The following is a 25,146-nucleotide window of genomic DNA, read 5'->3' on the forward strand; positions in this document are numbered from 1 at the left end:
AGACCAAATGTTTCAAGCCGTCGCTTGGACTTTTGCTCAACATAAATATTTTTATCACTTGCCTCGGACCGGCGCTTGTTGTGTCTGTGTGTGTGTGTGTGTTGGGTTTTTTTTTGTTGCCTTTCCTTCCCACACAAACAGGGTATTTTGTTGCCGGTTGTTTCGTTGCATTTGAAATGAAGGTAACGAAACTAATTCAGATTTAAGCCCATAAAGCTTAGGACAAATTCAATTCCTCTTATCTAACTAATCAAAATGCTAATCGATGGGACTTTGGCTTACTGTGATAGCAACAAATTTCAGATTTGGCAACACTTTGTCTTGCTTTCCATTCGAAATTAGCAATAACATTTTATCAAGGTGTAAGAATAACCAATCATGGAATGTTTTCTTTCAAATTATATAAATATTTTAATGATAAATATTAAAAATACAGATCTGACAGTTTTCTCTCTGCCTTCCTTTTCTCCTATCCTTTTATTCTAGATGATTCTATTCTACTCAGTGTATATTAAATAATAAGAAAATTCTTATGCCATTCTCTGATCTGAGGTTACTTAATATTGATGATCGAGTAAAAACTATAATTAAAATCATCTGTGCTATGAATATGTAAAGTAATTTACTTATTACTCTTGATGATTCTCTATAAGTTTCTTACAAGTCTAAAGATTTATTGATGGTTGAAAGTTCATTGAAATAGATGATACGATATTAAATGGCCCTTTATGGTTTTTTCTGCTTTACATGGGTAGATGTTTCTTTTGAATATCGGATGTAAAGAAAACTCTTCTAAGGAAGTTTTTATTCTTTATGTTTGAAACTATTTGTCAATGAAATTGATTTAGTTAGAGAAAGTTAAATCATTATTATTTTAACCTGCCTCACTTTAACGTTTTCATGTTTTTGTCTTCCCAATAAAGGTCAAGTCGTAGAGTTTTGCCGATTCAACCCCATTCGTAATACTCGAGAGTTGAAGAGTTCTTTTCATGGTCATCAGCATCATCAATGATGTGCCCATTGCCATTTTGGGTAGACAGAGAGTTCGTTCTGTGTTCTAGATGATTCCGTTCTACTCTGTTCCTGTTTGTTGGCGCTCGATTCGAGTGCCGTTTTCAATTGCATGCATTGTGTGCATGCCTCCCTCCCACAGAGGTATTGAAGAGAAAGAAAGGGGCTAAGAGGGCGGTGGACGAAGAGGTGCCGCAATGAACTCAATTCAATGCATTGGCCATTGACCATCGACCATCGACCATCGACCATCGACCATCGGGTAACGCAATCGATTCCACATACAACATTCTTTAGTTTGCTCTCTTCTTCGTTGGTTTTCGTTTGATTTTTTTTTTTTGTTTTGTTGTGCATTCAACACTTTGAATGCCTTCTCTTTTCTACATTCGGAATGCAGATACTTTTGTCCCTATGTCGACAGTCGTCCTTTAGCGTACTTTATCCACTTTTGCACATATTTGTGTTGTCAAAGTCAGCGGGTCATTTATGCCATCATCTTTGCCCATCGCTGCCACACATTTTTCGATTTCGAATGGCAGACGACAAACCAATTATTTGTCACTCCTCACCTTGAATCCTTCCACCCTCATAAATACATGGAACATACAGGGAACCATAAATAACTAGCGATTAACTTGGTTTTTGGTGTGTGTTTGTTCTCCTTTTTGTTGTTTTGTTGTCTTTGTTTTTGTTGTCGGTCGTTTCTCTTTGTAGTCCAAAAAATTAATCAAAGAAACAAATGCGTATGGAGATGGGGGAACATTTTTGTTGGTGAACGCCGTTAGAGGCTTAAGGATATATATGTATATATATTTTTTGGACGCGTGTCACGGGCAACTAATTTATGGCTCTGGCCTGCTCCCAATTAGAATTGGGATGAGGTTGATGGTATTCTTAGAATGGTTACATTTAGTGGATACTCACTCTTGCATTCGTTGGCATCACTGTCGGTTGCTCGCCCCCAGGGACGGTCGAAGTAGAAATTTTTGCATCGCTCGCATTCGGGTCCATCCGTATTGTGTTTGCAGGCACAGGTCATTGTCAGTTTGGCATTGAGCGCTGTGTTTGATGAGGCGACAGATGGTAGTCGCCTGAAATGGCTGTGAACGGGCATATCATCATCTTGGACATCATCCGAGGGATCACTAGAGTGCAAATGGGAATGGCTGGCAGGGGCAATAGTTGCCACACACTCGGAGGCATGGCCATTGCACTTGCAACGTCCGCCGACGGCGAAATCGGAAACGGCATAATGCTGCGTTATCGAGGGAGAATCGTCAATGCTAACAGATTTTAGGGTGGCAATTGCTCCCGATTGTTGCTGCTGCTGCTGCTGATGCTGCTGTTTGCTGACGGGGCCAACAGATGGTGTGGTCTTTGCTGCATCCGTTGGCGATCCGGGTGGTCCGGCTTGTCCTGGTGATGGAGTGGTCGAACTTGTGGCTGGTAATTTACTTTGATAATGTTGTTTTTCCTTATGTTTGGCTAAACGCTTTCCCCCGGCACCATTATCGGTTTGTCCACCATCATTGGCATAATCCAAATGAAGATCATCCTCTAGTTCGAGATGTTTTTTGGGCTCTTCATATTCCTCCTCATCGTAATGGCCGACACTGCTGTCATTATCTTGTAAATTGTAATCGTAATCATCATCCCGATCGTCCAGTTCAAGTTCCTCTTCCTCATCCATTTCATCGCTAAAACTATTGGCATTTTTGCTTCTCATCTTCTCGCGATTGAGTAGAAGAAGTTGTGGCGGCAATTCCAGGCGATGGAAGACAACACGGATATCTGTGGCTGTGACCCAATCCTGAAGAACCAGTGAAGAATCCAAATCATTGGCCGACGGACGTCCTTCGAGGGTATTGAAAGCAAATCTTTGAGCTCCTCCTCCCCCACCGCCGGCATCGTGTTGAGAGTTCATGCAACGTGCCTCCTGTTCATTGAACTTGCTTATTTTGGCCCGATCCGGGCGACCATAGAACTTTTGGCATTGTGAACTATAGAATTGAAAGGGTTGCCAGGTCTGGCCAAAATCAGAACTCTTGTAAATGGCCAAAGAATCGGGCCTTGGTGCTTTCGGGCAGAACGAAAGCGATATGTAAGTTAGCTCGTATTTTTTGCCCAGCGACAGCGTCAATGTGACATTATCTGGTGGCGCTGTATCCGGGTCATGGGGTACATTCACTCCAGCCGATCGCCAGCATGTGACATTGCTGGGATTATTCAAATCTGTCAGAGTAGAGGCAGCAAATCGATGTGATTCTCCGTGGCTGTTGCCGCTGCTACTGCTGCTGCTGCTCTTTGGACGTTCGCACATGCGACATTCGCCCAGAGTGCCATCCCGTTGAAGTTCACAATAACGTTCCGGCTGCTGGGCACCGCATACGCTGGATGCCATCACGGGATTGCCATAAGCAGCATTCACGAAACTTGGCAGACATTTGCGGGGTTTGCCGTCGTAATAGCAAGGATCCTGCTGCTGTGAGGCTGTCGAGATCGGCCCAATAACTAGGAATAGGCTGACGAGCAGGGGCAAGTACAGTCGATAAAATCGTTGCCCGGTCATAGTTTCTACTCGAGAGCACTTTTTGTGTGGTAGTTATCAATTACCCGCAATGCAAAGCGGTCTCTCTCACTCTCTCTTTCTCTTTACCTCACACACACACAGAGGCGCGCGCGAGGATCAACAGGAAACGCACAGGAGAAAACAAAAGAAAACTCCAAAAAAAAAAAAAAAAGAAAATCAAAAAAAAAAAATCAAACTCTCACACACACACGCGAGTCGCGGCGGCGGCGTCGTCGACGGCAGCGGCGGTGGCGGCGGCGTCACTCAGTCTGGTACGAAGGCATGCAACAGCTGCCCCGTCGAAATTTCTAACTGTTTACGGGTTTTTTTTTTTTTTGATTGTTGTTATCGTTAATTGTTATTGTTGTTGTGGTTAATATTTCTAGTCTCTGCTTAGGTAGGCTCACACAGTTCTTTCTCACTTCTTGTAGTTTATATTTTGATAACTTAATTCCTGTTTGCCCCTTTGCATATGCTATACAATCTTGTTGTTTTCTTAGATCTTCCGCTCTGCGTTGCAACTCGGTCAACGTTCAGCGTTGTTCTGTTATTCGCACACACGAATCCTTTTTGCCTGGCCTCCAAAACGGAAAAAAATGTTATTATCCTGATGCTTCTGATATCGTGGGATGTTGAGTTTCTCTACACACGCACACACACACTCACAATTCACCACGAGAAGAAAAAAAAAACAAAATTCAACGGGCAACACACTCGCGAGTGCCACCAACAACAACAACAACGCAAATGTTTACGCGTAGGCGAAGTTAACTTCGGTTATCGTCTTCGTTTTCGTTAAACAAATGGGTTTTTTGGCTTGCGCCGCTTTCTGTTCTTCACCTGGCAAACGTTTGTACACAACTGAGAAGAGAGATGCTGCTGCTGTTGCTGGCGTTGCTTGATGGTGATGCTGCTTGTATGTTGCCGTCGTGGCTAATGTTTGGCAACCTTTTTTGTTGCTGACGCTCTTTAGCTCGCTCGCTCTCTCTCTCTCTTTCTATTCCCTCTGTGACTGACTGTGTGTTGGCCACAAATGTTGCCAAAGTGTTTAATTTGGGCCGATTTCGCAAATGTATCTAAACATACTGTTAAGAGGATCAATTGATTAGAAAATTGCTTAAAAATAAATAAATAAAACTTTTGTTTATTTAATTATTTAATGAAGAGAGCTGATTTAACATTGAATCATTGGCTGCTTGTTTAATATAAAAAAAAATCACTTTATTTCCGAAATAATATTCGAAATAATCAGAAATACAAGAATTTTTATTTATATTTTTTTGCAATCTATAAAATAATAACACTTTAGCACTAATTTTTTAAAATAAATGTCAAGAATAACTATTGCAAAATTTTATTAATTCATAAAAATCATTTTATGACTTTTTTTAAAGTTTTATTTTTACCCCCTCAATACATAAATGTTTAGAACAAAAAACAAAAAAATATTATATCTGATTTTTGACAATAAAAAAAAAAATATTAATTAAAATTATTTCAAATCTCTTTTTCACACAAATATAAAAATCATTGTTAGGTCATTTTCGTTTAATGAAAATACTGCAAAATTAAAATCAAAAGAAGTCATTTGGATGTAAGCCAGACTACTTAAAAGCAGTTCATATAAAAAACTAAACTTGGAGTTTTATAAAACTTTAAACTTTATTTAACAATTAGAATGTAGAAATTAACATTGCAAATGTAAACTTCCTTTCCAAATCAAAGATTATCCATTTAATTGAAATTATTTATTTTTCTTTTATTCCGTTCGAATTAAATAAGTTATGATCCGAATTTCATATTTTGTTATATCGCTGCGGGGAAATTCACAAAAATCAAAGGAAAAATCCACAGGCGGCCATCAAAGGTAAACCTCAACTACATACCTCCTGCCTTCAATAGAACTGTGTGTGTGAGAGAGTGTGTGTGTGGGAACACCCGAAAAGCAGCAAAGTCAATTTGAGTTATGCTTATTTACCGGGATACCCGGGGTGGACTGGTTGCTACACACAGACATACACACACACACACACACCAAACACATACAAACATTGGTTGGATTCTACTGTTTACACCATCCGCTGGGAGTCAAAGTCCATATCGAACTTCTCCAGTTGCAGCAGTAGAAGTCAAAGCCGAAGCAGAAGCAGTTGCAGGCAATTAAGTCAAACAATTGCAGCCAGGAAGTTATTGTCTACTCCAACTCCAACTCCAACCTCACCTCGAACCTCCACCTCCATCTCTATCTCTATCTGCAGTTCCAGTAGAGTGCATACTAGCAGCAGCACCGCAGAACCGATTTTGCCCTTACCTTGTCCCCCAGTGCCCCATCTCCGTTTCCATTTCCCTTCTCTCGGTTGTCAAGTCAATTGGTTTGCCACCACAACATTAATGTTCCCAGTTCCCTCGCTTTACTTTGCCTTTTGCCTTGCTTCGGTTTGGGCTTAAGTAAATATTTGGCCTACGTGCCCATTACGTGATTTTCCGATAGTCTACCCATCGATGATGATGATGGTGGTGATGCCCGTTGATGTTGCTGCACTTGAGATATGACGACGTCGCTGGGGTCTTCTGCCACTTGACAAAGTGCATGAGCAAGAGCATGAGGATGAAGATGAACATTAAGATGAGGGAGCGAAAAAGAAAGACATATCGAGCCATAGCACCAGAAGCTACCGCTCACGGCATGCTTCAATGGTCATGATATGCAAGATGAAAGGCAGCTACAAATTGGAGGATTAACACATAGCACACACACAACCACACACACAGATACACAAAAACTATAGAATGGAAACTAAAGATCGGATAATGCCATTCAATTGTAGACTCAAAAACAAGCAATTAATGAGATCTTGTATTCTTTTTCAAGGTTTATTTTATATTTTAGGGATATCAAAAGGAATTGAAAAAGCTGCAAACTTCTTTGTGACTTTTTATTCTATTTCTATTTGAGTATTTTAGACAGGTGAAAGTTTAAAAACAAATTTGGAATTTTCATAATATTTGATTGATTTTTATAAATTCAAAATATTTTGCAGATAAAACATTTCTGTTGCAAATCTTAGGTCAATTCAATTGTTATTTTGTTAAAAATTCAAATCAAAGTTGTTGTTTCATTTCGTTATTGTGTTTGTTTTGTCTAATTATTTGTCTATCTTGTCCTATTATAAATCTTAATGCATTAATTTTAACAATTAATGTTTTTTGTTTCTTTTACTACATTTTGAATAAGTTACACGAAATTTTCTTTTCAATTTGCTTTCATTTTTGTTTTCTACATCTCCTCGGTGTACATGTGTGTGTGTGTGTTTGTGTTTGTGTGTGTGTGTGTGACTGTAATTTTGTAATTTGTTGATTTAATATTTCCTGCAAATGAAAATGCCTATTTGGCATCCTGTCAGTGGCAGAAACCAACAAAAAAGGAAACGATATGTTCTAAATACATACATACATACATATATGTATAGGAATATTTTTGGTTTTGGTCAACAACAACAACAACAACAAGAACAAGAACAATGGCAACAAACTGAAGGCAAAACCAAAAATATATCTGCATGCCACTTTTTTATGTTGTTCATTAACCAGAAAGTGAAACAAGGACCGATGGATGCCAGTCGAAAGATACTCGTACAATAACCGCAGAGTCAGAGTCAAGTATGTCCTGGTTGTGTCCTGTACACATACACACATACATATGTACATATGTATATGTGAAGAAAACTTTATGCTTCGTTAAAAATGATGTACAAATCAAATGCCAGAAGCAATTTAACAACATCAGCAGCAACAACTACAACAACAGCAGCTCTGGCAAGTGGCAGCAAACCACAACAATGCGAGAATGTTGAGAGGGTCCTGGCAACAAGAAGTACAAGAACAAGAACAACAAGGAGCCAAAAAGGAAGACCCGAAACTGAATTCAAGCTGCCTTCCAAAACGGCAATGAGCAAAAATAAATAAATCATTTAAATGAAATAAATTACACACACACACACTCACACACACACACACACACATCCATGTATCGGACAGAGGGGGAAGGGAAAGTCGGTTGTTTATGTTTTGGGGGAGTGTGTTTGGGGCATTGCCACCCACATAGCTCATTAGAAATACATAGGCAAGAACAAAAACAACACCAACAACAACAATAACCTTCTCTCTACCATGAAACTATGAAATATTTTAACAAATATTTTTCAAAGCAACAAACAGAAACAATTTCATTTTTCTCTTGTTCTTTATTTTTTTTGCACAAAAATGAATTAAAATTTGAAATTAAACCAAAAAGTCGACTAAAGCATTTTGGCAGTAAATTGAATCAGTATGAAATCTGACCACAAAAGTTATCTACGAATATACATGTATGTATAATATATGTATATCTATATATGTGTGTATAAATACATATATAAATTCATGTGTACCTACAATTAACAAATAGAAACATTTGTAATATGCAAAATGATTGAGCTATGCTTAAGCAAACCGGGGAAAGACAAATAAATTGTTTAATTTGTGGTCTTCAAAAAGAAATGAAATATTTGAGTCTATAAGAATAGCCAACAAAATATTTTACGATTACTCTAAAGGGTGCAAACCTCAGAAAATTTAAATCCAATGAGGCGAAATCTAAAGATCTGAAGTAAATTGAGATAAATTGTTGGAAAGTGGCCAATTTAGCTCAAAATTTCGGTGTAGAAAATTAGAAAAACTTAAAATTTTGGAACAAACATTGTTCTGGATAACGAAATTTGATTAGTTTCATAAATAAAATGACTGTTTTTTAGAGGATAAATACCCTAACACTTCTTACAAGTATCTGCCGGAGTGGTAGGTTTAATGAAAGTAATTCAAAAGACTTCGAAATATTTGTCAACAAGTTAGATACTTATGCCATAAATTATCATTGCATTTAGACAAACTGTTAATATTTTGAATAATTTTTGACTTTTTTCATCGTGCCAAATGTACCTACTCGCAAAAAGTAAGTCTCCAATATCGTTAAGTCCTCACACTGAAATATTGTCTTAATATTCCTTAAAATATTCGCTAGATCTGTGCTTGAAATAAAGGATTGATTTGAATGTTTAAATTTAACTATTACAGTGCTCAACATAATTTAATTAACTTTAGTCATTTTATTAACAAACAACTAAAAGCGGTTCTAGATATTCACAACTTGAATGTTTATTTAAATCCTTTACAAACTATTGCTAAAACTATATCTTAGCTAACTTGATTGTTTGTAATACCAATTAAGGAATTGTCATTTAAAACAAATGAACTTGGTCCATTGAATAATTGTAAGTGACTTTGTGTGGCTTTAGTGAGTTTTATTTTTCTCAACTAGCTAATCAATGGTACTTTGATGTTGAACCTGAAAGCGGTAATTGAACTAATTGCAAGTAAATTTTGGTTTTGCTCTCAAAATGCCTTCTGGAAAAGAGAGTTTCACAGATTTTCTTGTTTTTTTATATTTTTTTGGCAAATTTTCACTTTACACCGTTAGAGACAGAGAGACTCATTTTGCCTGAACTGAGCTCAACTCACCAATAAACCAGGCACGCCCAAAAACCATCACTATTATCATCATCATCATCATCATCAGCATGGTCATCTTAATTATTATGATGGTCGGACGCCGTCATCTAGCGGCACTCTTCAAGTCCGGCGTCATAATTAGATGTTTTGCGCCTGCTCCCGGTGCAAAAAGTAAAAAAAAATCAACTTCTCTTTTTTGAATATTTTTTTTCGGTTTTGCCCCTGAAGTCATGGTTCCGATTTGACAGGTTTCGCTCATTTTTTTCTTTTGAAAAATAAAAAAAAAGGAAAAACTGAAAGTTTTCATTCGTGTGCTCTGTGTGTGTGTGTGTGTGTAAGCAAATGAAATTAAAATTCCATTACGTATAAACCGAAAGAAAATCAACCCAAATCAACAGCATCAAAAAAAAAAAAACAAAAACCTACAACAGGTCAACAGAAATAAAAGAAACGAAGGAATCTATCTCTCTCTCATTTCCTCTGAGTCTGTGCGTCTCTTTCTCCTATATACATAAATATTTATAAACAAATCCGTTATAAATAAAACATAACAAGACAAAGACCGAGACTGAGGCCGAGACGTAGCAGGAGAAGCAGGGTAAGGGAAAGGAAGGTGGAGGAGGAGGAAAGGGGAACCACTTGAAAAGCAACTGAAACTAAAGAAATGCGAGACGACGACAAAAAAAATGTCAAAAACAATAAATCAAAAGGCCCAAAAACGGCGGACGCAACGACAACAATTGTGAGACGAGACGAGAGTAGGTCCAGAGGCGGTGGGCAGAAGGCAGAAGGAAGAAGGTGAAACCGTTGGCCAGTCAAACGGAAGCTTTGTGGATCTCCACGGAGGGTGTGAAGGAGGTGTAGGTCGATGGCTAGAGAGGAGACGTAGGGGTAGGGGGCTGAAGTAGGTACGTAATGCGGCCTTTACAAATTGCAGCTTGACAAAGGTTGAAGCTTCTCCCCGCTCCCCCTACTACCTCTTTGTTTATGTATACCCCGTAGACGTTCATTTTGTCAGGGTATATTAAATTACATCAATCTAAAATTTGTTTCTTATCCTACCAAAGTGATGCGGAAGTCTTTATAGAGATCCGAACCATCCGTCCTGCTTAATGGCTTATTCAACACTGATCATGGTATGTGACATCAGATTAATGCTATGTGTTATCGATAAAAGCAGCTTTCGTTTCATTTCCAGCGTTTCATTTCCAGCGTTTCATACATAATACCAAGCTGGAAACTGTCGTTTAGAGCTCTATCATGAGCGGCATATAAACCGGGGATGGTATGTATGGGATCCAAAACAAATGTTTTGTAATGAAAAAAATATATTGATGTACCTTTTAAAATACTTTGATTACATATGTCTTCCATGCTTACTGTTATCGATAACAGTCGCGGTTATTTCGTTTCCATTGTTTCACTTCTATAACTTTTTTTTAAAAATCTGTAGATTGACTTGTGTTAAAGGGTACCTGGAAATCGAGACTTCCATATTACTTTCTTTTTTTTTAACAACTGGAATTCTGTTTTATATTTTGCTTTTTTTGTTATGTTTTGTTTATACTTATTGGGAGCATGCCGCTGGGCAAGCTGTGAGCATTAAGGAAGCCCCTGAAAATTTTGATGACGAGGAGGTGGGGGGCCACTGTTGGAGTGGTTGGGCGGGTGCTCGGGCGGACGGGGCATATGGTGAGAAAAGGCAACTGAAGGAAACGGTCGAGTCGACTGTTGCGCAGGCGTCGCCACGTCTCTGTCTCTGCCTGGGCATATTTTGTCTGCATTTTTGCATTTGTGAATGAGGCAAATCCAAATCGGAATCATCACAGCGGAAGTTTTTTATTTTAAGTTTCTTTTACATTTTTACATTAATAATTTTTTTTATTTTTGGAAAGCGCTGAATGAGGTTAAGGCATCATCACATGCATTAATAGAGTGAATTCTTCAGTTGAGAAGAAGACGAAGGCTTCACTGAGGTGAAATTTCAGAAAATTGCAAGGAATCACCGGAAACGGTTAAGAATTTTACGTCAAACTTTATCTTACTTAGGATAACTTTTTACTGATAGCTAATTCTAGAATAAAATTCAAAGATATTTCCTGATGTTTGTTTTTGCCAAGACATTCGCTTTGGAAATGTTATCTAGACTTCTTACTGATAGCCAATTAACTAGAAAAGAAATGTAGAAATTCGAATTTGAACCTTTGGGCTTATGTTTTCTTACCAACACACACACACACACACACACAAACGGACACCCACCCACTTCTATCACTTAAGTCGAATGTAACTTTTATTTTCTGGCTACTTCAAGGAGCAAATATCAAAGTCTCACACACACACAGACACACACACAATGATGGGCGAATGTGAATGTGGGGTAAAGTGTAGGGAAGATTGCGGAGTAGGAAGTATTTTGCACTAAAAGCGAAACTACTTAGCATTTGGCATCTAAGTTGAAGTCAAGAGACGGAAACGGAAACAGAAACAGAAGCAAAAGCAGAAACAGAAAGAAGAAAGGGAAAGCCTAGACCAAAAGCAAAATTGAGGTCAAGAGACAAAATAAGCTTCCTGGGTGAATGTGGGTGGGTAGGCGAGTGTGTGTGTGTGCCAGTTTGTGTAGCCAAGTGTGTGTTTGTTTATATGGTAGAGGGTGTGTGTATGTATGTGAAGGTGGGTGTGGGCATCCAAAATCCTCTCAGGGGGTTGCCTTTTGTGGAATTTAACGGTCAAATCGCTTGACTTTTCGTGCATTCCTTAAGGATTTTTTTTTCTCTCTCCCCATCTGTGGGTGAGTGTATGAGTGTGTGGGGAGGGGTTTCTTTTTTTGCTGTGCCTTCCGCTTCATTAACTCGTTTGATGGCCTACCAAGTTGGTATCCGCCTTCCCTACCCCTATTGTCTTTTCTCTTTTCGCCTTCTTGAGTTCTCTTCAGTTTGCATTTGATTTAATGTTATCATTTGTAGATTTATGGACATCAAAAAAATCGCATATTAATTATACTGCGCTCCCAAACCCCTCAACCAAAGTCAATTCATTTGCCTTATTTGAATCCCACCACCCACCCCTCCTCCGTGCACCACGCACTTTGGGACATGTTTAACGTCGATGTTTACTGTGAAATTGTCAAGAAAATGCGTGTTTAAGCCAGATTAAATGCAGCTCTTTTTAGATTTATGACCCGAGAGCAACAACAAGCCCAAGCCATGAAGCCCCTCTAGGGCTAGTCCACCACCCCGCTCATCTCTCTCATCCCACATCAGGCTCAGTTTGGAGCCATTATTTTGATATACCCCTTTTTTGTGGTGGCGGTGGGGGGTGGGGAGGGCTAAAAGCATTCGTTGTGCTCGCATTGTTTACTCCAATTATTTATGGGTCAAAAATTCATCTTAAATATCAAATTACTAAACAACAGCCGAAAGACAGAAACAGAAACAGAAACAAAAAACAAAAAAACACATTCATCTGGCAACATGATGAGAGTTGATTGTTTTGTCAACAATGCTTAGCAACATGTTGTTGCAACATTTTGTCTCTTTTGGTGAGTTTCTCTCAATTTGTTGCTAAGCAAAAAGGTTTACTCAGCATGATCATAAGTGGGCGCCCCCCAATTATAGATATGGAAGGAGGGAAGAGAGGCGTTATCTCTTTTTTCTTTTTTTTTTTTAGGATGTTTGGTTCAGAGTAGGCGTGGCATGGCATCGGCCAGGTGGGCGTTAGAAGGGAAACGCATCTCGGTGTGCGCTTTTGTATATAGTCAATATCGCAAAAAGTAATTAAAAGGCAAGCGAGACAACGACAACATTGAACAAAATGAGGATGAGCCAAAGGATGATGCCATTGCCACGCCTACCACGCACTCTCCCTCTCTCTCTGTCCATCTCTCCCCATTTCTGTCGTCTGTCGTCTGTCAAGTGCAGTACGTGCCAGTGCCTCATGCGGTCATCGAAATGTGCAACAACAAGGGGCAGGAAATTAAACGAACTGCAAATGCTCTGAAACCCCCAAAAAAAGGAAGGTAAATAACACCCACAATCCACACAAACACACACACACACACAATCACAATCATCAATAAAAGTAGCGAATATTGACCAACCGTTTCGAGTTAGTTTAGTGGTCGGAGGCAGAAGCCTAATTTCGCATAGTGTGACACAAAGTTAACCCACGATAAGCCGAATGGAGTGCAAAACCATGAAACTCATGACAAACGTCGAGTATCCTTTTCATGCCAGATAAACATCCGTTTCTGTGCAACAATTATCAGCGACCAGTTCATTTGTGTGTCCATGTGTGTGTGTGTGTGTTGCTACAGTAGCCGCAAAAACTGATTACTCTGCTCAATAATAGTCGAAAATGCACATCCTGGCCTCGGTTGCACTTCCGCCCCACTTCCTGGGGCCCAATTGGCTCTCCCTTCAGATCCTCCAGGGTCAAAAATCTTGTTACATTTTTGGACGTTATTAAATTTATTCAATACTTTTAAAGTGGTCTTAAGTGTAAGCATATTTAACAAAAGAATTAATTTAGAAAACGAAAGAAAAAAAATTTAAAACAAACAATTAAAAAGGGAAAATCGTTTTATACAATATAGATATATAGCAACTTAGGGCTAAAACAATACAAAAAAAAAAAAAAAACAAAAAAAATACAATACAATAAAATAATGTACACATAGGATAAGATTTGGGGGGAGAAAGCGGATCCTCAAACCAACAAAATGTCAAAATTCAATGAAAAATTGTTAGCCCCTACTTTGTGCCCCTCCCAAATAAAGGTACAGGATAATTCACATATTTAACAGCCAACTTGGACTATATAAGGAGTCTAAGAATCCTTAATCGACGCCGTTGTTGACGTCGTCGTCGCTGACGTTGTTGTTGTCTTTTCGGGATTATCCTGAACATAGCCGCGATTATCAATGCCATTGGCAGCTGGTGGGGTATGCTCCACCAAAGACTCATGTATCACATTGGAAATAATGCCATTTAACTGGCCCTTTGCCTCACTGGCCAAGGCTAAAGCCTCAATGGCATTGATATTGCCATTGGGATCCTTGGCAGCATTGCAGGCATTTTCCTCGGCATCTGGACGGGCCAGTTTAAGGCGACGCTGTTTCAACTGGAAACGGTACATCCATCTGGACAAGCAGACATTCATTAGATACAAGTTGAAACAAAAAAGTACAGCAACAACAACTTACAAGAAAATAACCACCGAAAATGTTGTAAGAGCTCCTCCTAGTAGAAAGAAGGCACCCGGCAATACTTTCAATGTTGCCGCATACAATGTGGTATACATGGGTGCAAATACCATGGGCATTAGAGCTTCAGCCACACCGAATAATGAATTCACTTTACCCAATTCATCCTTCGACACCAGCTTGGTGGCTATCGAACGCATGGCTATGAATGCCGTGCCATTGAATATCTCCACCAGGCCACCCAGATACATGTGCCACGGCAATGTGGCAAAGGCATAGACAAACGATGACAGAATTTTCGATGTGCTCGATAGTACACCAACAAGAGCATCATCGATATTCAACTTATGCGAGAGTATGCCCACGCAGAAGATCACACCAATCAGGCCCGTGAACATGGCATATGTTGAGAAGAAACTGAACTCCACTTCAGACCAATTGAAACGGAAGCGTGTGAACAGATACGATACGGCCATTTCACCATGCAATGGTCCAATGATCACCATGACGACAATCATCAGGAGTATGACACGTTTGCGACGTTGATTCTCGCCCTTCTGGAAGGCCACACGGAATGTCTGCACCACATGCTCTTTGTCAAAGAAATCGGCCAGCAGGCTCTTTTGCGGTATTTCACTTTTCTCGGGACGTGCCACAGGTTCCTCTAGGAAAAAGAAACCATACACAAAGGCAAGTACATAGAAGGCGGCCGATATTGAGAAAACACCATAGAAACCAATTTGCCTGAAAGACGATACAACAAAATGAATTCTCAATCTCTTTCTCCCTCTTGTTAGTAACTTACTTGAGCAGGACTCCACTAAATGCCATGCCAATGGGTACACCCACAGAGAAGCAAACATTGAGTATACCAATTCTTAAGGTACGTTCCTCTTCGGTGGTTATATCTGCTATATAGCTAAAGACACCCATTAGCATGGTGAACCAACCGCCGCTTAACGATGGAAATATTGCCTCAGTTAGGGCGGCCGCCTCCATTGGAGCATTCTCGAAATAAACGCATAACATTAGACCAACCACGCCCAGAAATTCACCCACAACTGGTATGAGAATGCAGGGTTTGCGCCTACGATGACGATCACTCCATGAGCCCCAAAATAAGATCAATAAGCAGGGAAACATTGATTGTATCACTGTCTTCCATGCAGCCATACGTGCCACCATTTGCTGAACAGTTTCCTCCTCCCTGTAAAACCCAAAACAATCATTGCGAATCTCTAGAATCTCTTCCCTTTCTTTCCATCATTCTACTCACATCGTATAGTTGGCTGTTTGACGACGTGTGAGAGCATCACAAACCACATCTCCATAGTTCATATTCACACGGCAGGCCTTTTCCAGATTAAGATTCTGTGTTGCCAAATTGGATAGGACACTGGGCATTATATAGGCAGCCAGAATGGGCTCGACAGTGATATTGTTGGCCACCAAGCGCAGTTTCTCCCGCCAAGTGCGTTTCCCAGTTGACGGGCTAACCGCTGAAGGGGCCGAGGAGTTCTTTTTCAACATATCGGGATCGGTTTTCTCCGGCAAGGACGCATTGGCGGTGGGCGGGACATTGGATGTTGTTGGTGGGCGTGACGCATGATTAATGTTTGTTGTGAATTTATTATTTTGCTTGGTGGTCAAATCCAAGCTGCCGTCCTTTGGTGACATAATGCGTGAACTTCAATTCACCTGGAAAAAAAAATTACATGGTATGAGTTCAATTGCCTAAAAGTATGCAGCAGAATCGAGAAGTTTCTAAACTTTATTTTAATTGAGAGATTTAAAAATTTTTTTATTTATGATTAAATTGAGTTATGACTTTTTGAAATTAGCTAAAAATTTACTTAAATGAAATTGACCAAAGATTATTTAAAAAAAATTCTAAATCCTTGTCAAATAACTCTTACTTTGTGAATCTCTAAGTCTGTCAATTTTTAATCGATTTTCAAAATTCAAAAATCAATTTTCTTTTCAGAAACTAATCGTTAAATTTGCATTAAAACCTCGAAAAGTAAAACTTTCGAATTGAAATTACTTTGTTCAAATATCAATTTTTGAAATCGGTTAGTGATTTTCAAAAATACAGTATGGAAAAAAGCATATTATTGATCAAAGTCACTGTTTTCCACCGATTGTTCCTATGGGAGCTATATGATATAGTTACCCGATCTTTACCAAATTCGACACAGTCATTAACAGATACATAAAATTAAGAAATGTTTAATTTGAAAGCAATCGCGTTAAAAGTAACGAAGTTATTTACAAAAGTCACTGTTTTCGACCGATCGTTCCTATGGGAGCTATATGATATAGTCATCCGATCTTGATCAAATTTGGCATAGTCGTTTATAAGCGTAATAAACTTTCTAATATAAAGTTTCACGATAATAACACAGAAAATAACGAAGTTATTGAGAAAAGTCACTGTTCGTGACTTTGGGGTTTGTATGGGAGCTATATGATATAGTGGTCCGATCCGGCTAATCCGAGATATACAACGCCTGCAGTATATACAAGCAAAATTTCAGCTCTGTAGCTCTTACGGTCTAGGAGGAGTTTGCGTTGATCCAGACGGACGGACGGACGGACATGGCTAGTTGAACTCGTCTCGTCGTGCTGATCAAGAATATATATACTTTAAATGGTCGGAGATGCTTCGTTCTATGCGTTGCACACTTCTGACCAAAATTAATATACCCTTTTTGCAAGGGTATAAAAAGTTGAAACTAAACTATTTCCGTTTGATTTCCCTATGATTCGAAATTTAAGTGAAACTATTTTGATATTGTAATGGAGGAACACTTGAAATAATCTAGAAAATGTCACAAATGTTGTTAACGCGAATTATCAGCTCAGCTCCGCACAAAAGTAACTCATTGATACGGGCTTAATGCCTTTGATTATGGGAGCTGAGCTGAGGGATGAGGTAGGTGGCTGATGCAAACGCGAAGGCTTGTTCTAAACCACAGCACTTGTGTAAATAGCAGTACATACAAAAACAGAAATACGGCATACAGAAAACACTGAAAACACAAACATAAGTGTAAACACAAAATGCACTTGGCAAAACAATTACAAGTAATTTTCGTTTCTTGTTAATGGGATTTTCAAGCCAAACAAACGCAGATAAAACGAAAGGCACGAGTAATCATCATCAAATCGAAAGGCCTTTTTGTGAGCAAACTCATCTCAACTCAAGCCAACTTAACGCAACGCAACGCAACACTCAAGTCAATTCGACACGACTCAACTTTAATTACATTTGTTAAAAATTCACATGAAAACTTTATCATGTGTGTTTCGAACATGCTTCATTAAGACACTATTTGACAAGCGACCAACGACGATAATGATAATGATGATCATCGTTCTCGTCGTCGTCGTCGTCGTGATGCTGGGACGAAAGGAAAACCCAAGACAAAATGATATGATAAGACCAAAGTAAATTCCTAATTAGATAATGACAGCAGATGGCAACGAAAGAAGTGAAACCAAATCAAATAGTATAACAAACCCAAATAAATCTAGTTAAAATAATCAACAAACAGTCAAAAACTCATTGTCAGACATAATGTCAACAAAAGTCGGCAAATGACTTTTGATATGATAATACAACAATTTTGTATACAAAAGATTACCATGAAAAATTCCAGGGTTAAGAAAAGTAAGTCAAATTCTTTGACTATTTTATGCTAATACTTCAACTATGACTATGGACTCTATTCAGAGATTATGTTGTGAAGTCTTGCAAATCAAAGACTAGTAAAATATTAGCCCCTTTTCTATACATAGTATTATTTACATTGTAATATTCAGTGATTAAGCTATAAACTTAAACTTTAAATAATTTTATATGCTTTGTATTCTATAAGAAAGGAGGAAATATAAAATTATATAGACTTTCATAACTTATTAATAAAATAATCGAAAATAAATCATTGTTTCTGTTTTGAAATGATTTCGGGCTTTTCTGTATACATAATAGATGCTAAAAAGTTTAAATAAACATCACAATTTATAGTTTATGATCTCTAATACTGATTTTAATGATAGATAAATAAAAAGTTCAAACTGAAATAGTTCCTGAAATACTTTTCGTTTTTATGAACTACTAAGAAAAACATTTGCTTTAATGAATAAAGACTTAATCATTCAATAGTTGATAGAAATGTTATATACTTAAATCTTAAAGTGAGAGCAAAATGCATTTATGATTTTCTCTATTGTTTATAGTATACAAATATGAAGTAATTAATTAATGACCATTGACTGTTAACTGATTGCTAATTTCTCAGTTAGTTAACACTCAGTCGGCTGACATGTCTTGCCCATTAAGCGAGTGACAAAAATTTAGCCAAGCTAATTGACCTTGACTGTCGCACGCACACACACACACATACTCTCAAGATATAGTATATATTATACATACAAATGTGTGTCTATATAGTACGACCAGCGACCCATAAAGTGCACTTTTGCTAGCCACTTTTAATTTTCAACTTCCGCCTAAAACAAATATACACAAAAGCACAAAAAACACACACACACAAACACACACTCACACACACAAATGAAAACAAGAAAGAAAATAAATGAAAGAAAAAACGAATGAAGGGGAGGCTGTTAGGTATTTTGGGGGTAGAGAAAAACTGAGATGACGCAGTCGGCCAAAAAGACGAAAATTTAGTTTAAGCTTGAGTTAATTATGGCAATTGTTGTTGTTCTGTCATCTATACATGTATATATATATATTCTCGTACAGTGAATATCAACTTATCAGATTATTTTGCTTTGTACATTGTTCACATTTGGAGAAGAAGAAGGAGGGGGTGGGATTCGAGGAATGAGAAACCGCATCGGGAGCTGGTGGGGTGTTAGCTAAACATTACTTTTGTTTACTCTAAATTGGCTTTAATTGTAAAAAATTAGAAATAGAAATGAGGGAATAGAAATGGAAAATGGAATGAAATGAAATGACTCGAAGCAATTTGCATTTGAATCATTTGGCTTAGGCAGAAAATCAGTTGGCCTAAGACGACTAATTGCAGCTTTTCAAAGGAAATGCAAATGTACATACAATATATAAGATCCATGAGATATATACTACATACATATATAGTAGATGATAAACGTGTTGTAACTATAAGACTAATGATAGATCATTTGGCGGTAAGTTAAAAGGGTTTGTATCCCATAAATGATATATTGGATAAGGGCTTCCATAATAGATCTACTCATTTATTCTCTTGATCAGCATGATCAGCACACGAATTGATATACCGATCTATGTATATTCAATTCTCTTATACTCATATACTCGAACCTTCTTGGTCAGGTTTTTCAGCTTTTTGTTTAGTACATAGAACTGAATTAGTAATTTGGTAATCAATTGGTAATGGGTTCTTTTGCAGTAAGTATTGTAATCATTGTACTTATAACAGTTGGTGATTAATTCAAATGAGTTTTCTTTTAAAACACAATTGAACAACAAATTACAAAAACTAAAGAGTGACTCAATAATTTGACAATATGTTTCTTACTTCAGCAGTAATTCTTATGCTCAACTTGGAAATTTTGCAAGTAATTTTGAAGTAAGACTTTAACTTCGAGTCATTTAGCTGTTACTCATTTGTTCGATTATGATTCAATTTTGTGGTAATTGCTGGGGATGTGATATAAGAGAACTTGGCCCCCTAACGTATGCAATAAGCAATTAAAGAGTTCACTTCTGTTTGAAACAAGAAAAATGCATTTTATTTTGCTTTTACTTAACTTACTTTGCTTTTACTTATTGACAATTTCACGTCATGTCTTTATATTTTTGAAAACGATGAATAATTTTTTAGCCTTTGTCATACTTTAAGGGGCAAAGTTACCTACCCCCCTAGAGCCGCCTGTGGTTTAATGTGAATAGTATTGAAAGCAAACAAATTGCCTCACTTTTAATTATAAGTGCGTTAATTACTTTTATTCACATTGCTGATAACCAAGTGGACTATGTCAACGCTTCACCCTTAGGATGATGAGGGGGAGAACTTTTTCACACCATCTCTTAAACTAATTATAGAAAATTTTACAAGTCATCATCTCGAAGAAAATTTGTTAAAATTTGTGTAAAATCGAGTAGCATTTTGTTTTGCAAAACAAAACAAAACAAAACTTGTTATCAAGTAGAAATTGTTAACCTAAAAGATGTCACTTGTATGCTAAAACCAGTTGTTCATTGCAACTGGCCGAAACTGGCCTCCCACACACACGCCGCTAGCCACTAGCCCCTAGCCGCTAGCCTCTAGGCCCTATACGTTCAGTTCATTGCCTGCACCGACACAGTCATAATTCGCCAAACGTGCGTTGAACCCTATTAAAACAGATAACAGCGATGCGAACACAAATTGTCGTGGCTAAAAGGCAAACAAAAAATTTCAACAATTCTCTACATACATAAGAGACGCACACGTTCATATACATATGTACATACATACATACATATGAATTATGTATATTCTTTTTTGCCATGATTGCAATTGAGGTCACCCTCCGTTTGACTCTACAACATCGAATCGATCACGTTTCACCAACGATTCACCTATTTTGGCATTTCCTATTCTGTTGTAAGGTCTATTGGCTATCTTTTCCATCAGGAAATATTACAAAAATAATTATCAGCTAAATGCGTTTCCCCTTTTTGGCTAGGAGGGCAGTACATCATTAAAGCAAACTAATCTATTGAGGGTCTCGGAATTAGCCACAATGTAAAAACTTAGTGTCTGATTGATTGATTAGTAATTGGTGTAAATAAAATTATTGTTTATAGATCCGGATAATAACCAACAAACTGCGTCTCAAAAACAAAAACTCAAAATCGAATACCTGAAAATCTATATAAACTATAGACTGGAATTTCTACAACAAACAAATTGTAATTTTAGTAACTTCGAAACAACGATTAAAGCTAGATTTATAGATAAATTTTTTGGGGGAATTCCCTAACTCTAGATCCGCCACTGGATAAGCAGAGGGCGGCTTAATAAGTACATGAACTTGAAAAAAATATTTAACTAAATGAACATTCGATTGTTATTCAATAATGATTAAAAAAATATATATTTAAATGATTATTTTAACAAATTTCTTTAATCTTCTGTGAAATTTTTTAGTAACAATTTTGTACATTTGGTTTAGTAACTTTATTAAGAAAAACAACCAAAACAACTATTTCACCATCCTCATAGTTTTTAGTTTCTTATCTGGTCAATTTTAAAATTTAATTTAACAAATTTAAATAATTACTTTAGACAAATTAGACAACGCCATTAACTCTTAGATCAGATATATATATGATTCTCTCACTTAAATCGAATTACTCTAACACATCAGTCTGGAATTTATAATTAATGGCTAGATATCAATATCAATATCAAATAGGTTCTATATAATTTAAAAATTTCTTGATTTGTATCTCTTTGATTTGAGAGAATTGTCAAACAAATTATACAGAAAGAAAGATAGAAAGAAAGAGATAAATGACAAATTAAACCAATGACAATTAATTTGATTAATTTTTTTCACAGATTTTGTGGTTAGAGAAAACACGCACATACTGACACACACACACACATACATATAAATGATGAGCATTGAGTGGCGGTTAATAAAACAAATGGAAAATTGTTACTAACTATAATAATTTTCAACTTTTTTTTGTTGCGTTTTGTTTTGTTTTGTTTTTTGCTTTTGCCCATTTCCGGCTGCTGACAAAACTTTTCACACAACACAACAGAACAAAATGTAAGTGAGATGGTCAGACGACTGCGGGGGATGAGATTGATATTGGGGGTGGGAGGAGGTGTGGACATGGCGGAGTTGGATGTAGTAGGTGGATGATGGGTGGCAGTGACGGGCAACGGGGAAAAGTTGCCCCAAATTACCCATTACGTTATTAATTGCATGTCTGTCACACAGCAAATAAATAGAGGGCGGCAGTTTGTATCAGATGACAAATACAAAATATATATAAAGAAATATATATACAATACAGGTACATTATAGTCAAAGCTTTTCAGTGTGTGCGACATATACTTTGCTTTAGTCCAAGTCTAAATTGAAAACAATTAAATACAATTAGCTGGCAAAAAAAAAAAAAAAAAGAGATAATAAAATTAAATAAAATAAATACACAAATACTTTTCTTTGGGCTTTAACGAGGGCTATTCCCTGACTAATTCGTTTTGATGCATGAATACGCCAAAAAGGTTTCTTCTTGATGCTGAAATCTTTCTCTCTTTCTCTCTCTCTCTCTCCCTTAGTTAGCTTATCTATATTGTTTCATGTTCTGCGTTAACTAATTGCCACTTGATCTCTGTGGATTATATCTATACACACGCATGTCTCTAATAAAGTCATCTTATTTGAACAATCAGATCATTTGTCAACTTTTAAGTAAATGGCATGGTAAATGGATATTTAAATGATCATGGCTCATAATGATCAAACACAACTGTACATACTTGCTTATGCACATACTTATAGATTGACCCTCGTATTTATGCACAATTCAATGCCAAAATAAAAACTACAACAAATGAAGAGCTCTAAAAATAGTCAAACGCACAAGCCGGACATTCGCTGCGGCGGCAATTCCGGCAATACACAACAACAAATGGAAGGAAACACACACACACACACAAACAAAACAGAAATTTCAAATAAATAAATAATAAAAAAAAAACAAAATAGATAGTTAAAAGATGTCAAAAAAATATAACTAACGACCGACTTGAGTCAAAAATAACAAAACAAAAAACCACCCGCTAGATCTCTTCCTCCCCCCGCAGAAAATCACCGAAATGAATAACACAAAAAACTATTAAAAGAAGAGAGAAAAAAGTTTTGTTTAAATTAAGCATTTGACTAATAATTAAATTAATTGCTTAGTAAAATGCCTAAAATTATTTGTAATGATATTAAATATTTTTCTTACTGTTGCTGTTGTTGTAGTTGATATCTCTGTTTTTTTTTTTGTTGCTATTGTTATTCATGTAACATGCAAACACACTCTGGGAAAATTATCAGTGGTGTGGAATTGCAATTAAATGGGGGTTACCCTGAACCCCCCCCAACTAACTCGAATTTACATAAATTTAAAATGTTTGTTGGTTCTGTTTGAGCTAGACAACAATTTTCGAACATTTTTCTACTGAAATAAATTCGAAAATTATTAACAAATACTTGATTTAATGATAAAGATTAAGAAATGCTCATCTTTTGCTAGAAAGTCAAAAGACTTTTACTTATAATCATCAAATTTGAATCAAATTTGAAGGAATTCTAGCTCATATTTAGTTTAGTTTAGTTTTAGAATTAGTTTTTTGCCACTTAGAAAATATGTAGATGAAATTTCTTATGGCAATGTTTCAATTTGTATTCATTATTTGGAAAATAACTCTTTTGTTGACCCATGTATCCCATATTGGTTATAGCAGTTCGGTCTGGCTAAAACCCACAAGCCAACTTGAAAGCCATGAAAGATAGATGCGCACTGCTCCAAATAGATAGACAGACGAACTTGACCATGGATGAGTTCGTCTTGTCATGCTGATCGTAAATATATAACATTTTAAATAGAATAGAGAAAAAGCTATAGTCTAGAAGGGTATTCAAATTCTTCTGTTCATTAAATTCCTTTTGGCCAATAAGCCTTAAATGAAATTAAATTAAGAAAATTAATTTATGAAAGAGACATAACAACAAGTCAAAAACTTAATAAATATGAGAATTCAAAAAAATACAATATGATTTAAAATGGGTTGAGTTGGCCTAATAGTAATTACTACAACTTAATCAGTTAGTATGAGTTGGACCAACTAAATCAAATAGAAATCATATATTTAAATTCTCATTAATATTGAGGGTTTGATTTGTTGTAATAACTTTCTTTTAAATTGTTTTAAATTCTTGATTTTCCCCTTTGATTTACGCCCATGAAAATTTCACACATACACACACACACACACACACACATACCCATATACAAATGAAAGCAAATTTGATTTAATTTACATGTCTTTAATGAAATTAGTCAAAACGAATTCACACACAGTGACAAACACACACATACACGCACACACACTCACTCACTTTCAATAGTTGTTTTTATTTTGGTTTTTCTTCTCAATTTTCGCCAGGATTTTTCCAAAAGTTTTCTATATTGACGTTTGAATTTTTTTCCTTTTTTTCTTTTTGTGGTTTTTTTGTTTAATTTTTTGTTTTATTCAATCACAGTTTGAAATAACATTTTGTGTGGTCCAACGGATTGTAAGAGCTTGTAAGATAATTTGCTACTCTTCACTCCAGTTAAACGATATAGAGACTATCTAGCTAGTTTATGATCTGTGGATTATGTGTGTCTGTCTAAACCAGCGACGTTGAGCTGAACTCAGCGACTAAATTTTCGTATTGAATTTGATGAGCGACGCTGCAACCAGCCGTCGACGGCGACGACAACAACGACGACGACGGTAACAGCAGCAGCAGCAGCAGCAACAGCAACAGCAACAACAACAGCAACAAAACAGTGTTTTAGAAACAGCAACACGGCAACATTTCTGTGTCTCCCACATTTCACATTCGTTTGCCACGATCATCGCGTCGTGTTGTCAAAAGCCGCGCTACAACCGCCGCAGCAGACTTTGACGGTGACGTTGACGTTGACGTTCGATAAGCAGCAGCAGCAACAACAACAACGAGTCAAAAGAAATTGTCAAATTCCAGTTGAATTTTCAACTATCACCATATACCTACCTACCTA

General features: G+C 37.0%; 2 protein-coding genes across 3 annotated transcripts in view; both read right to left on the minus strand.

Moving 5' to 3' along the window:
- NetB (Netrin-B) overlaps window positions 1-4,409 on the minus strand; it is a 56,859-nt gene extending 52,450 nt beyond the window's left edge. For both annotated transcript variants that reach the window (XM_068285258.1, XM_068285259.1), the window contains exon 1: window positions 1,936-4,409. In XM_068285258.1, coding sequence (XP_068141359.1) covers window positions 1,936-3,580 — 1,645 coding nt within the window. In that variant the 5' untranslated portion in view covers window positions 3,581-4,409. The remainder of the gene's footprint in view (window positions 1-1,935) is intronic.
- A 9,168-nt stretch (window positions 4,410-13,577) lies between these two features.
- Window positions 13,578-24,768, minus strand: LOC137573241 (probable peptidoglycan muropeptide transporter SLC46). The gene is made up of 5 exons (XM_068285114.1): window positions 24,477-24,768; window positions 15,607-16,028; window positions 15,136-15,537; window positions 14,331-15,074; window positions 13,578-14,267 (listed from the first exon to the last, which is right to left on the minus strand). The coding sequence occupies exons 2-5, from the start codon at window positions 16,005-16,007 to the stop codon at window positions 13,955-13,957; spliced, it is 1,860 nt and encodes a 619-aa protein (XP_068141215.1). The 5' UTR covers window positions 16,008-16,028; window positions 24,477-24,768; the 3' UTR covers window positions 13,578-13,954.
- Between the last annotated feature and the right edge of the window lie 378 nt (window positions 24,769-25,146).

Source organism: Drosophila tropicalis, unplaced genomic scaffold (assembly GCF_018151085.1).
Source record: "Drosophila tropicalis isolate 14030-0801.00 unplaced genomic scaffold, ASM1815108v1 contig_4, whole genome shotgun sequence".
Taxonomy (NCBI): Eukaryota; Metazoa; Arthropoda; class Insecta; order Diptera; family Drosophilidae; genus Drosophila; species Drosophila tropicalis.

Excerpts from the sequence above, each read along its gene's own strand:
- LOC137573241 (XM_068285114.1), bottom strand. The coding sequence starts at position 16,007 with ATGTCACCAAAGGACGGCAGCTTGGATTTGACCACCAAGCAAAATAAT. Across the intron at positions 15,538-15,606 it reads CAAACAGCCAACTATACGAT|GGAGGAGGAAACTGTTCAGC; the intron begins GTGAGTAGAATG and ends TGGGTTTTACAG. Across the intron at positions 15,075-15,135 it reads TTTAGTGGAGTCCTGCTCAA|GCAAATTGGTTTCTATGGTG; the intron begins GTAAGTTACTAA and ends ATCGTCTTTCAG.